This window comes from Rhinoraja longicauda, chromosome 7 (genome assembly GCF_053455715.1).
Source record: "Rhinoraja longicauda isolate Sanriku21f chromosome 7, sRhiLon1.1, whole genome shotgun sequence".
Taxonomy (NCBI): Eukaryota; Metazoa; Chordata; class Chondrichthyes; order Rajiformes; family Arhynchobatidae; genus Rhinoraja; species Rhinoraja longicauda.
In genome coordinates, this window is record NC_135959.1 from 4407546 (window position 1) to 4423190 (window position 15645).

The 15645-nt window shown below is 45.3% G+C and overlaps 1 protein-coding gene across 1 annotated transcript in view; it reads left to right on the forward strand.

The window, feature by feature from the left end:
* The window catches only part of acer3 (alkaline ceramidase 3), a 159955-nt gene that overhangs the window by 64970 nt on the left and 79340 nt on the right, over window positions 1-15645 (forward strand). The window contains exon 4 of the mRNA XM_078402009.1: window positions 1257-1309. Within this exon, the coding sequence (XP_078258135.1) occupies window positions 1257-1309 (53 nt within the window). The remainder of the gene's footprint in view (window positions 1-1256; window positions 1310-15645) is intronic.

Consider the following 15645-nt stretch of genomic DNA (forward strand, 5'->3'; position numbering starts at 1 on the left):
CCACTCTTGCCTCTTCCTTAGTCTTTGTATAACTGAAGAAACTCTTGTTATCCTCTTTTATACTATTGGCTAGCTTACCTTCGTATTTCATCTTTTCTCCCCGTATTGCCTTTTTAGTTACCTTCTGTTGTTCTTTAAAAGCTTCCCACTAATCTTTGCTATGTTATACGCCTTCTCTTTTAGTTTTATACTGTCCTTGACTTCCCTTGTCAGCCACGGTCGCCTCTGTCTCCCCCTAGAATCATTCTTCCTTTTGGGAATGAAAAGATCCTGCATCTTCCGGATTGATCCCAGAAATTCCTTCCATTGCTGTTCCACCATCATCCCAGCTAGGGTCCCTTTCCAGTCAACTTTGGCCAGCTCCTCCCTCATGCCTCTGTAGTCCCCTTTGCTCAAATGCAATGCCGACACATCCGATTTCACCGTCTCCCTCTCAAATTACAGATTAAAACTTACGTCGCGGTTGCTACCTCCTAATGGTTCCTTTACCTTGAGTTCCCTTATCAAATCCGGTTCATTACATTACACTAAATCCAGAATTGCCTTTTCCCTGGTAGGCTCTGGTACAAACTACTCTAAGAATCCATCTTGGAGGCACTCTACAAATTCCCTTTCTTGGGGTCCAGTTCCAACCTGATTTTCCCAGTCTACCTGCAAATTGAAATCTCCCATGACCACCATAGCATTGCCATTTTAAGATGCCAATTTTATCTCCTGGTGTAACTTGTACCCTATATCCTGGCTACTGTTTGGGTGCCTGTAAATAACTCCCACTAGAGTCTTTTTACCCCAATGACTCTGCATCTTCTGATCCTGTGTCACCCCTCACTAAGGACTGAATTTCATTACTTACCAACAGAGCTACCCCATCCCCTCTGCCCACCTTTCTGTCCATAATTGCATGTAGTAATTCACCGATAACCTTAAAATCGTTGGTGCTTCCAGGCACCTACTTTGATGCATTATTCTTCCCGTCCAAATCGCCCCCGTCGTATATCTTTGCTGAGTAATAACAGCAGATGTGAAGCTTGAAAAGGAAACTTTTAAAATGGTAAATCTAGAGCTTGTTAAGAAAAAGAGCTTTGTATCCTTGGCAACTTGAGTGGGAACTGTTCCACTCATTTACCACATATATTGGGTTGGGAAAATTATGTCATCGATGCCTCCAGGCTTCTCTGGCATTTAACCTGGGTTTACGTCAGTTTTTCTATGTAATTTTCGTGAAATTCATTGTGTTTTTTTTTTCTTTGTCATAGTTGTTAGATGAACTTCCCATGATCTACAGCTGCTGTATATTTGTCTACTGCCTGTAAGTACTTATCTGATAATGGATTTTCATCAGAGCTGATGGTCTGTGCACAGCTATGCGTGCCTGGTATGCATTACTCAAGTTCCAAAGGAACATTCAGGAAGTGAGAAGGAATTCAAATTCTCCACTCCTGTTCCTATTTATTGAATAATAAGTGTGTTCAAGGCATTAGTCAGAATCTTTCGGCATTCCTTAACCTTAGTTTAGTTTAGAGATACAGTGCGGAAACAGGCCCTTCTGCCCATCGAGTTTGCACCGACCAACGATCCCCGCACACTCACACTATCTACACACACTAGCGATAATTTACATTTATACCAAGCCGATTAACCGACAAACCCTGTACATCTTTGGAGTGTGGGAGGAAACCAAAGATCTTGGAGAAGACCCAAGCGGTCACAGGGAGAACGTACAAACTCCGTACAGACAGCACCCGTAGTCGGGATCGAACCCTGGTCTCCGGTGCTGTGAGGCAGCAACTCTACTGCTACACCACCTTTATTCGTATTATTCATTTTATTTTATCTCATCTACTCTGAAAGGTCGTAGAGCATACACTGAGTAAAGTTCAAGTCTACAGCGAAGTATGGTTGGAGGTTGTACTGCACATTGTTTTATTATTTCAAAAGAATCTGTTAATTTGGCAAGCAGTTGTGTAGAGCATGGGAATGTCTTTGTGGTGAAGCTGAAAGAAGTAAATCAAGAGTTTAGAATAAGAGATACTAAAAAGTACTCAGCATAACAAGAGTAGTTGAGTATAGGAGCAAAGAGGTCCTTCTGCAGTTGTACAGGGCCCTAGTGAGACCGCACCTGGAGTACTGTGCAGTTTTGGTCTCCAAATTTGAGGAAGGATATTCTTGCTATTGAGAGCGTGCAGCGTAGGTTTACTAGGTTAATTCCCGGAATGGCGAGACTGTCATATGTTGAAAGACTGGAGCGACTAGGCTTGTATACACTGGAATTTAGAAGGATGAGAGGGGATCTTATCGAAACGTATAAGATTATTAAGGAGTTGGACACATTAGAGGCAGGTAACATGTTCCCAATGTTGGGGGAGTCCAGAACCAGGGGCCACAGTTTAAGAATAAGGGGTAGGCCATTTAGAACAGAGATGAGGAAAAACTTTTTCAGTCAGAGAGTTGTGAATCTGTGGAATTCTCTGCCTCAGAGGGCAGTGAAGGCCAATTCTCTGAATACATTCAAGAGAGAGCTAGATAGAGCTCTTAAGGATAGCGAAGTCGGGGGGTATGGGGAGAAGGCAGAAACGGGGTACTGATTGAGAATGATCAGCCATGATCACATTGAATGGCGGTGCTGGCTCGAAGGGCCGATGGCCTACTCCTGCACCTATTGTCTATTGTCTATGACACCCAGTTCTGTGAGGAGAACATGGATAACAGCACCACAGTGGGCGGTACAGTGTCTCAGCTGGTAGAGCCGCTGCCTCCGCGTCAGAGGCCCAGGTTCGATCCTGACCTCTGATCCTGTCTGTGTGGAGGAAACCGGAGCACTCAGAGAAAAACCCACGCGATCACGGGGAGAACATGTAGATGGCACCCTTGGTTAGTATAAGAAAATAACTGCAGATGCTGGTACAAATCGAAGGTATTTGTTTCACAAAATGCTGGAGTAACTCAACAGGTCAGGCAGTATCTCAGGAGAGAAGGAATGGGTGACGTTTCGGGTCGAGACCCTTCTTCAGACTGAGTTCAGAAGATGAAAAGTTGATCTAATTGAGCTGTCTTAGATGATTAAACAATTTTCTGGGATAGATTTAAAGAGGAAAATGACTTAATCTGGTTTGGACAGTCCAGTAACAAAGGGTGTAACAACAGAGACAGGCCATTCTGGGCAGATGTCAGGGAAACACAATATAAATGTGACTAATGTGATCTCCCTTAGCGAATTGCTTTACTCGTACTTTATCGCTCCCTGACTCCCTGAGGGCCTGAGCTATGGGGAGAGATTGAATAGGCTAGGAAATTATTCCTTGGAGCACAGGGGAATGAGGCATGATCTTATAGAGATGTATAAGATCATGAGAGGAATTGATGGGCTAAATGCAGTCTTTACCCAGAGAAGGGGAATCTAGAACTAGAGGACATAGGTTTAAGCTGAGGGGGAAAAGATTTAATAGGAACTTGAGGAGCAACATTTTTTAAACAAAGGGTGGTTGGTGTATGGAGCGAGCTGTCAGGGGAGGTAGCTACAGCTGGCACTATCACAATGTTTAAGAAACATTTAAACTGGTACGTGGATTGAACAGGTTTAGAGAGATAAGGTGCAGGAAAAAATCTGCAGATGCTGGTAAAAATCGAAGGTAGACACAAAATGCTGGAGTAACTCAGCGGATCAGGCAGCATCTCTGGAGAGAAGAATGGGTGACGTTTTGGGTCGAGACCCTTCTTCAGACTGATCTTCGGGTCGAGACCCTTCTTCAGACAGACCCTAATCAGTCTGAAGAAGGGTCTTAACCCAAAACATCACCCATTCCTTCTCGCCAGAGATGCTGCCTGACCCGCTGAGTTACTCCAGCATTTTGTGTCTACCTTAGAGAGATAAGGACCAAACGTAGGCAGCTCGGACTAAAGTAGATGGTCGGTGCGGGCAAGTTGGGCCGAAGGGCCTGTTTCAATGCTGTATTGCACTATGACTATCTCGAAGATAATTAAAACTCGATGAGCTGAAAATCTCAGAGCAGAGAGAAATATTATAGATAAACGAATTGGGGAAATTTTTGAGTTTAAAAGACCTAAGCTATCATGACGTAATTGAAGGGTGTAACAGGCTCAAGGGGATATCTGTTTATTCTTTCCACAGAGATGTTCTGATTCAAATATTGCAAATGAAATGCTTTGGACATGCAATTATTGTTCATAATAAGTCTGAAGCGTCAAATCTATTTTGAAGAATATTTCATGAGTTTACCACACAGCTGGGATGTTGAAGATTGAGAGTTTGTTTTCACAGATGTTGAACCGTTGGGGTGTAGTTGTTCTTTGTGTAGTTTTTTTTTAAACAGCCTGGGAAGGACGTTCCTTTGACTGGGAAGGAAACAAAGGACATGTCATAAGAGGGCGAGACATTTGGGCAAACATATCGAGTGAGAAGTATTTTTATATAGATGGCACTGATAGCAAATTATTGAAAATATGTTTTTATGTTCTAGATTGATGTTCAGGATTGTTTAGGACTTAAGTTTATTATTGTCACGTGTACCGCGGTAAAGTGAAAAGCGCTTGTTTGCGTGCTATCCAATCAAGTTGGATTATTAAGGGGTTAGACACGTTAGAGGCAGGAAACATGTTCCCAATGTTGGGGGAGTCCAGAACAAGGGGCCACAGTTTAAGAATAAGGGGCAAGCCATTTAGAACGGAGATGAGGAAAAACTTTTTCAGTCAGAGAGTTGTGAATCTGTGGAATTCTCTGCCTCAGAAGGCAGTGGAGGTCAATTCTCTGAATGCATACAAGTGAAAGCTAGATAGAGCTCTTAAGGATAGCGGAGCCAGGGAGTATGGGGAGAAGGCAGGAACGGGGTACTGATTGAGAATGATCAGCCGTGATCACATTGAATGGTGGTGCTGGCTCGAAGGGCCGATTGGCCTACTCCTGCACCTATTGTCTATTGTCTATAATACTATATATGAATACATTCAAGCCAAACTCAAGTAAAGTTCAGTTTCGAGATGCGGCGTGGAAACAGGCCCTTCGGCCCACCGGGTCTGCGCCGACCAGCGATCCCCTCATACGAACACTACCTTAAACACACTATGGACAATTTGCAATTTTACCAAAACCAATTAACCTACAAACCTGTACGTCTTTGCAGTGTGGGAGGAAACCAGAGCACCCGGCGAAAACCCATACAGGTCACGGGGGGAACATACAGACTCCGTACAGACAGCACCCATGGTCAGGATCGAACCCGGGTCTCTGGCGCGGTAAGGCAGCAACTCTACCGCTGCGCCACCGTGCCGACCCAGACAGTGTAAAAAGAAAAATACCAGCGTGCAGAATGTAGTGTCTCAGCATTGTAGTGTAACAGTTACAGAGCAAAACGTCCAATGTCCACATTGCATAATTTGAGGCAATGCGATTGGTTGTGTGCAGATTCTTTTGTTTTAGAAGAACAATAAAATGAAACGTAGGTTATTGCTGACTAACCCGATGCAGTTTAATGGGTTTACTCCAGTATCTTTTCAGTATAAAAAGCTTTACCTCTTGTTCAGCTAATTTGCCCTCTTGGTGGCATCATTAAAATGTACTGAACTATTAATCCAGATGCCAGAACTAATCATCTGGAGACAGGAGTTCAGATCCCACCACAGTGGACTATTTAGAGGAGTTAAATACAGCTAATCAAATAAATCTTTAATAAAAGCTGTGATCAACAATAATGAGCATGAAACTACTAGATTGTGGTCTTAATAAACAAGTGTTCATTAATGTACATCAGAGAAGGAAATCTGCTGTCTTCGGCTAATAGATTCATAGAGCTATACAGCACGGAAACAGGTCCTTCGGCCCACCTTGTCCACGCTGACCAAGTGGCATTTTGGGCTAGTTCCATTTACCTGCATTTGGCCCACCTTCCTATCCAGTTAGATTTAGAGATACAGAGATACAGCGCAGGAACAGGCCCTTCGGCCCACCGGGTCCGCGCCGCCCAGCGATCCCCGCACATTAACACTATCCTACACCCACTAGGGACAATTTTTACATTTGCCCAGCCAATTAACCTACAAACCTGTACATCTTTGGAGTGTGGGAGGAAACCGAAGATCTCGGAGAAAACCCACGCAGGTCACGGGGAGAACGTACAAACTCCGTACAGACGGCGCCCGTAGTCAGGATCGAACCTGAGTCTCCGGCGCTGCGTTAGCTGTCTAAATGTCATAAAATTCATAATTGTATCCACCACTATAGCTTCCTCTGGCAGCTCGTTCCAGTTACGGAACCGCCTTCTGAGTTTAAAAGGTGCCCCTGTGGTTCCTCTTACAGTATCCGGCTGGAAAATGGACCGAAAAGTCACCAATCCATGTTCTCCAGAGATGTTGCCTGACCCGCTGAGTTACTCCAGTACTATGTGTCTCTCTTAAATCTCTCCCCTCTCACCTATGCCCCCTCATTTTAGAATCCTCTACTCTGGCTTAAAAGACGATGAGCATTCACTTCATCCATGCACCTCATAGTCTTGTATGCTTCACTAATGAAGTCTCCCCTCCAAAAGAAAAGTCCCAGCCCATCCAACTATATACCCTATAACTGGAGCCTACAAGCCCAGGCAACATTTGGTGAATCTCTTCTGCACCCTTTCCAACAACATGGCTCCAAAGCTGCAGTATTTGTTGTTGACTCTTAATTCACTCCAAAGTGCTCCCTGAGCAACACCCAGTTTGGAAGCAATTAGAGTGGTCCATGTGTTTAGAAAGAAACTGCAGATGCTGGTTTATACCAAAAATAGACACGAAGGTTCCGACCCGAAACGTCACCTATTTTTCTCCGGAGATGCTGCCTGAACTGCTGAGTTACTCCAGCACGTTGTGTCTATCTGGAGTGGTCAATAAATGTTTCTGCCAATATCGATAAAAGGATCAAAAGTATTATCAAGAACTGTGTCAGTGACAGACTCAAAAAGCTGGAGTAACTCGGTGGGTCGGGCAGAATCTCTGAAGTAAAGGAATTGGTGACATTTCGGGTCGAGATCTTTCTTCAGAATGAGAGTCAGTTTAACGGGGAACGAGATATAGATGGTACTTAGGACGAATGAATGGAAGATAAGCAGAAAGCAATGATAATCAGGGAAATGTAGAGATGCAGCTGCGGCTTGCCTGCAGTCCGTCTGTCTTTTGTGTTTTTTGTTGTTTTTGTCTGAATTGTAGTTTAATATGATGTAGTGTTGTATGTTATGTTTTGGGGGGGGGGGGGGGTGGGAGGGAACGGGAACTGTAACATTCTCTCTCCAGAACGGAGACGTGACCTTTGTTCTGTGTCGTGTCTCCGTTCCCGTTGCGGCCTACCACCGGCCATTCACCTGGGACCACCTGGGGCTCTGGTTCGCAGAGCCCGCGGCGCGGACTCACCACCTGCGGCGCTGGCTGCCTGCGGATGCTGCGGGCGCGGCTGCGACTCGTCTCCGGAGGCTCCGGCGCGGGCCGCGTGGACGTCGGAAGCCCGCAGACCCCTGGGTGGGGGCCGACATCGGGAGCTCCGGCAACGGCAGAGGCAGCGTGTTCGCCCGCCCCGAATCGCGTGGCTTGGGTCGGCCCGCCGCGGACCTTTCACCGTCCGGCGCGGCCTGAAATAGGCCGTTGACCTTTCACCGCCCAGCGGGGGCTTCAATATCGGGAGCCCCGACCGCCCCGACGTGGCAACTCCAACAGCCTGACCGCGGGACAAGACGGCAGGGAAGAGAAAAAGACATTTTGGCCTTCCATCACAGTGAGGAGGGACTGGAGGAGACTCACTGTGATGGATGTTTCTTTTTGTTTGGTGTTAGTTGTGATTGTATGTGTTATTGCATTTTTATTGATTAATCTTATTGGTCTTATTGTTCAACTGCGGGTAATGTTTCATTTTACTACACATTTATGTGTATGTAACAAATAAACGACTATTGACTATTGATTGACTATTGACATTAAGTTGGTTGCAGGGTGAGGCATGTCTGAATTCCAGGTTTATAGTTGATTCCACAGCCCTCTATGTCAATTTACTCAGAAAATACTTCACGGTGGCGCAGCGGTAGAGTTGCTGCCTTACAGCGAATGCAGCGCCGGAGACTCGGGTTCGATCCTGACTACGGGTGCTGTACTGCATGGAGTTTGTACGTTCTCCCCGTGACCTGCGTGGGTTTTCTCCGAGATCTTCGGTTTCCTCCCACAATCCAAAGACGTACAGGTTTGTAGGTTAATTGGCTGGGCAAATGTAAAAATTGCCCCTAGTGGGTGTAGGATAGTGTTAATGTGCGGGGATCGCTAGGCGGCGCGGACCCGGTAGGCCGAAGGGCCTGTTTCTGAGCTGTATGTCTAAATCTAAAAAATAATCTAAATCTTAGCTTTCTTAAAAGTTTTTTATCCCATAAAATGGTGTCCACATTCTAGGTAGCTGAGATTGTTTATGCTGGCAGTGCTTTTCTGACCAAGGAGAAACCCACGGGTTCTGTTGCTGGCTTTTCAAAGATAATTTGATGTAGGAAAATCCAACTCTTGCAGCTGGAAAGTCGGCTGTGGTTCAGCTTAATTCCTTGGTGACTTGCCATACTGACTGGAGCATTCTTCTTTAAACCATCTGCAATATCATGGAAAAGCCAGGCATTGTTAGTCACCTCTCCTTTGACTTCATAGAAACATAGAAAGTAGGTGCAGGAGTAGGCCATTCGGCCCTTCGAGCCTGCACCGCCATTCAATATGATCATGGCTGATCATCCAACTCAGTATCCCGTACCTGCCTTCTCTCCATACCCCCTGATCCCTTTACCCACAAGGGCCACATCTAACTCCCTCTTAAATATAGCCAATGAACTGGCCTCAACTACCTTCTGTGGCAGAGAATTCCACAGATTCACCACTCTGTGTGGAAAAAAAACTTTCTCATCTCGGTCCTAAAAGACTTCCCCCTTATCCTTAAACTGTGAACCCCTTGTTCTGGACTTCCCCAACATCGGGAACAATCTTCCTGCATCTAGCCTGTCCAACCCCTTAAGAATTTTGTGAGTTTCTATAAGATCCCCCCTCAATCTTCTAAATTCCAGCGAGTACAATCCGAGTCTATCCAGTCTTTCTTCATATGAAAGTCCTGCCATCCCAGGAATCAATCTGGCTTGATCAAGTCTGGCTTCAGACTTGTGACTTTAGAGATTTAGAGATACATCGCGGAAACAGGCCCTTCGGCTCACAGAGTCCGTGCCAACCAGCATTAATCTCCACAATACACTAGCACTATCCTACACACTCCAGGGACAATTGTACCGAAGCCAATTAACCTAAAAACCTACACGTCTGGAGAGAAACTGGAGCACCCGGAGAAAACACACGCGGTCACAAGGAGATTGTACAAACTCCGTTAACTCAGGTTCGTATCTGGATCTCTAGCACTGTAAGACAGCAACTCTACCACTGCGCCACTGTAATGCCCCGTAACAAGTGCAGAAAATCTTTTCTTGCAATTCATTCTACTGTAATTCAATTAATAGATTTATTTCCAAAGTCCTACCTCCCACTTTGAGGTTCCATATGGCATTTAGTGTAGTTTACCCGTAGACAAGGGCGGCACGGTGGCGCAGCGTTAGAGTTGCCGCCTTACAGCGATTGCAGCGCCGGAGACCTGGGTTCGATCCCGGCTACAGGCGCCGTCTGTACGGGGTTTGTACGTTCTCCCCGTGACCTGCGTGGGTTTTATCCGAGATCTTCGGTTTCCTCCCACACTCCAAGGAAGTACAGGTATGTAGGTTAATTGGCTTGATGTATGTGTAAATTGTCTCTAGTTGTCGGATAGTGTTTATGTGTGGGGATCGATGGTCGGTGTGGACCCGGTGGGCTGAAGGGCCTGTTTCCGCGCTGTGTCTCCAAAACTAAAGAAATAATTTCTGTATAAGTAACTCAGCGGGTCAGGCAGCATCCCTGGAGAACATGGATAGCTGGCGTTTCCGTTTGGAACCACTCTTCAGATTGATTGCAGGGGTGTGGGTAAGGACAAAGCATGGCAGGTCATAGATGAACACGAAGGGGGGGGGGGGGGTGATAGGTAGATGGTTGGACAAACGCTAGAGATGAAAACACACACAAGGTGTGAGACAAAAAGATTTGAGAATTGCAATTTGTGTAGCTGGACAATTCACAAGGTGCGAATTGTTTAGGAATGTACGTGGAGGGGAGAGATAGGTGCGGGTCTTGATAGGGCTCAAGGGGAAGGGAGGGTGGGGGGGGAGGGGAAGGGGAAGGGGGGAATTAATGGGGGAGAAAACACACTGTTGGCCGGTGTGGGCAAACTGAGTGAAGGGCTTGTTTCCACACTGCATCACTCTAAGACTCTATGAGAGGGGGGAGGGGGAGTCGAGCTTACATAAAGTTGGGGAATTCAGTGTTTGTGTAGATAGCTGTTTGAAAAATAAATGGTTTCTGTGGTCAAGGATTTAATCTTGCCTTTCCCACATCTTGACTGAACTTAACATGTAGTCTTGTGCAATCTTAACTGTATGAAGATCATTGCACTGATGTCATAAGTGATAAGAGCAGAATTAGGCCATTCGGCCCATCAGGTCTGCTCCGTCATTCAATCATGGCTGACCTATCTCTCCCTCCTAACTCCATTCTCATACCTTCTCCCCATAACCCCTGACACCAGTACTATCAAGAATCTATGCCTTAAAAATATCCATTGACTTGGCCTCCACAGCCTTCTGTGGCAATTAGTCCCACAGTGTCACCACCTCTTTCCTCTTGGAACTTGAGCCTTTATCCTTTGGTGATTGCTTTTCTGTGATTGCCGTTCAGCCACAGCATTCTTGGTATCACATCTAAAATGAGCTTAAATAGTATTTGTAAATTTAATCGGGGTGTACAAAAATCATAGGGTTCAATTGTAGAAGACAAAGAAACAATTTCTAGTGCCAAAAGGGTGGGAGAACCAGTGGCGTGTAACCAGTCTGAAGAAGGGTCTCGACCCGAAACGTCACCCATTCCTTCTATCCAGAGATGCTGCCTGTCCCACTGAGTTACTCCAACATTTTGTGTCTACCTTCCCGGGTATATTTAGCATTGCTGGCTCTTCACCACTTTGACTACTTTTTGCCAGTATTGCAATCTGAAATACTCTTGCGAAACGCCCAGAGCTGGATATACAGTTAAAGACGGGGAAACAATTGCAATGTGTAGAATTAATTGGGTAATTCTTTTGAAGTATCAACAGAAGCATTTCGGGGCTTGTTCGGTGCTTTGACGATTATTTGACGCAGGACTAAGCCCTTGTCGGACTGAAGCATAACTTTTCCACACTGATAGGGCCAAGGAAGGACACCTCGTCCACAGTTTGTTGATGAAACATCAAATAAATCAGTCACCACTCAACTCCTAGGCGTGAGCTGGTCTAGTTTTTCTTTTGAGTCCTTGGGTAACCGTCGTGCATTATTGATGTGCATTTTTCCGTGGGATAGGACAGTACAAATCACCATGGAGAACACTTTTGCTGACTCTGCATGGCGTAGCCTTTGTCATGATCTACAGCTCACATTAAACACTTGCCGTTTGATTGTACATGTATACAAGAACAGTATAGCCTGTTTTTATCTCTAACCCCACGAACAATATTCAGCATCTGACAATCTGATTGAGAAAGTTGCTCCCAATTCCACAACGAATTGTAGAAAAGCAGAATAAAAGCTTGATATAGACATTGTACCCTTTCGGGTGACATTGTTCATTTTTGCAGTGAGGATTTCCCACAGGTTTTGTCAGCTCCAGAACACAAGAAACTATGATATGATACGGCACGTTATTTGTCACATGTACCCCGAGGTACAGTGAAATTCATTTTTGTACACAGTTCAGTACAAGTATCACTATACATAAACACTTAGAAACATAGAAAACATAGAAAATAGGTGCAGGGGAGGCCATTCGGCCCTTCGAGCCGACACCGCCATTCATTGTGATCATGGCTGATCATCCACAATCAGTAAACAGACTCATGTTTTGGAAGGGTTGGATTGGAGGGACATGTTGTCCGTAAAGGAGAGGGACTGAGCTTTTGGGAGAGGTTGAGCAGGCCGTATCCCTTGATTCCACTAGCCCCGAGAGCTCTATCTAACTCTCTTTTAAATTCAACCAGTGCCTCCACTGCCCTCTGTGGCAGAGAATCCCACAAATTCACAACTCTCTGGGTGAAAAAAATTCTTCTCACCTCGGTTTTAGATTATTATAGATTATTATTACAACATATCAGATAAGCATCTTGGATAGAGTACAAGTGTGTAGCAGTCGTACACTGAGACAGTATACAGAGTCGCCAGTTTGGCGCCATTTTCAAGTCGCAGTTGTTGTGAGTGCAGGGAACCTGACTATGAAGGTGTGTTGTACTGGCGGCGTTGCAGGGTCGGCCTGGCCAAGACTGGCCGTGGTGTCCTCCTCTGCATATCTTAATTATGCTGCATTTATGTCCATTTATGGTGCCATCAGTAAAGTGATGTCAAGTCAAGTCAAGTTTATTTGTCACATACACATACATGATGTGCAGTGAAATGAAAGTGGCAATGCCTGCGGATTGTGCACAAAAAAGAATTACAGTTACAGCATATAAATAAAGTTAATATAGTGTAGACAAAATTTAGTCCCTGGAGTTATAAAAGTTGACAGTCCTGATGGCCTGTGGGAAGAAACTCCGTCTCATCCTCTCCGTTTTCACAGCGTGACAGCGGAGGCGCTTGCCTGACCGTAGCATCTGGAACAGTTGTAATATCAGAAACAGCAGCCAATCTGCTTGGTGAAATGAGATAGACTCCTGTTTTGGAAGGGTTGGATTGGAGGGACATGTTGTCCGTAAAGGAGAGGGACTGAGCTTTTGGGAGAGGTTGAGCAGGCTATGGCTTTATTCCTTGGAGCACTGGAGGATGAGGGGTGATCTTATAGAGGTATACAAAATCATGAGAGGAATAGATCGGGTAGACGCACAGAGTCTTTTGCCCAGAGTAGGGGAATCAAGAACTAGAGAGCATAGGTTTAAGGTGAGGGTGAAGAAGATTTAATGGGAACCTGAGGGATAGCTTTTTTACACAAAGGGTTGTGGGTGTATGGAACAAGCTGCCGGAGGGTATAGTTGAGGCATGTACTATCGCAACATGTAAGAAACATTTAGACAGATACATGGATAGGTTAGGGTTAGAGGGATATGGGCCAAAAACAGGCAGGTAGGACTGGCGTAGATGGGCTATGTTGGTCAGCATGGGCAAGTTGGGCTGAAGGGTTTGTTTCTAAATGTATGACTCTATGACTCGATAAAGCACCGTAGAAGTGGTCCCCTCACTTTAACATCTCATCAGGAGGATGCACTCCCTTGGTACCACGTCGGCAGCAGTATTTTGAATCCACCAGGCTCAAGGCTGGAATATCTCGAATCCCATCATCTTTCCTTTCTGCAGTTGTACAGGGTCCTAGTGAGACCGCACCTGGAGTACTGTGTGCAGTTTTGGTCTCCAAATTTGAGGAAGGATATTCATGCTATTGAGGGCGTGCAGCGTAGGTTTACTAGGTTAATTCCCGGAATGGCGGGACTGTCATATGTTGATCGACTGGAGAGACTAGGCTTGTATACACTGGAATTTAGAAGGATGAGAGGGGATCTTATCGAAACATATAAGATTATTAAGGGGTTGGACACGTTAGAGGCAGGAAACATGTTCCCAATGTTGGGGGAGTCCAGAACAAGAGGCCACAGTTTAAGAATAAGGGGTAGGCCATTTAGAACTGAGATGAGGAAAAGCCTTTTCAGTCAGAGAGTTGTGAATCTGTGGAATTCTCTGCCTCATAAGGCAGTGGAGGCCAATTCTCTGAATGCATTCAAGAGAGAGCTAGATAGAGCTCTTAAGGATAGCGGAGTCAGGGGGTATGGGGAGAAGGCAGGAACGGGGTACTGATTGAGAATGATCAGCCATGATCACATTGAATGGCGGTGCTGGCTTGAAGGGCCGAATGGCCTCCTCCTGCACCTATTGTCTATTGTCATTAAGACTCAAATTATGTTTGAACACTCATTTAGCCACCTCCTTTAACTTTTCCAAAACTTGTTGCTAAATGTTTTTATTTTTCTATTTATCTGGCTTCTGAGCCAGCCAATGACCTCCCTTTACATGACCTCCCATCTATTTCATCGGAGACCCTCGGGCTATCTTTAATCGGACTTTACTGGACTTTATCTTGCACTAAACGTTATACCCTTTATGTATAAGAAAATAACTGCAGATGCTGGTACAAATCGAAGGTATTTATTCACAAAATGCTGGAGTAACTCAGCAGGTCAGGCAGCATCTCAGGAGAGAAGGAATGGGTGACGTTTCGGGTCGAGACCCTTCTTCAGACTGATGTCGGGGGTGGGACAAAGGAAGGATATAGGTGGAGACAGGAAGATAGAGGGAGATCTGGGAAGGAGGAGGGGAAGAGAGGGACAGAGGAACTATCTAAAGTTGGAGAAGTCGATGTTCATAGTCGGTCATAGAGTCGATGTATAAATTTATACCCTTTATATTGCATCTGTACACTGGATAACTTGATTGTAATCTTGTATAATATTTTCGTTGACTGGATAGCACGCAACAAAAAAAAGTTTTCATTGTTCCTCTGTACACGTGACAATAATAAACTAAACAACGTGCGATATCAGACGTGCCAATTTGGTCGACTCTTGTCTGCATCGGGGACATTTAGTGAAGGCACTGACATTTCCATCCGACGGCTTTTGTTCGTGATAGTGTGACACAGTGGCGCAGCGGTAGAGTTGCTGTCTTACAGCGCCAGAGGCCCGGGTTTGACCCAGAGTCCGGGTGCTGTCTGTACAGAGATTCTACGTTCTCCCTGTGACTGCATGGGTTTTCAGTGGATGCTCATGTTTCCTCCCACACTCCAAAGACAAGCAGGTTTGTAGGTTAATTGGCCTCTGTAAATTGGCCTTAGTGTGTAGGATAGAACTAGCCTCTGGGGTGATCAATGGTCGGTAAGGACTCCACGCTGTATCTCTAAAGTCTAAAGTCGTGACTTAGCAACAATAGACAATAGGTGCAGGAGTAGGCCGTTCGGCCCTTCGAGCCAGCACCGCCATTCAATGTGATCATGGCTGATCATTCTCAATCAGTACCCCGTTCCTGCCTTCTCCCCATACCCCCCCGACTCTGCTATCCTTAAGAGCTCTATCTAGCTCTCTCTTAAATGCATTCAGAGAATTGGCCTCCACTGCCTTCTGAGGCAGAGAATTCCACAGATTCACAACTCTCTGACTGAAAAAGTTTTTCCTCATCTCCGTTCTAAATGGCCTTCCCCTTATTCTAAAACTGTGGTCCCTTGTTCTGGACTCCCCCAACATTGGGAACATGTTTCCTGCCTCTAACGTGTCCAACCCCTTAATAATCTTATACGTTTCGATAAGATCCCCTCTCATCCTTCTAAATTCCAGTGTATACAAGCCTAGTCGCTCCAGTCTTTCAGTGGTCAGATCTTCTGAACTCATGAGGTAACTGAAATATTATAGTGTGCAAACTCTAATGTGTTTGTCATTCATCTTTTACAGGGTGTTTATAGTGTTTCCTTTAGTAAAGGGTGTCTTTGTGTGTGTCATAATTGGGAATTGGCTGC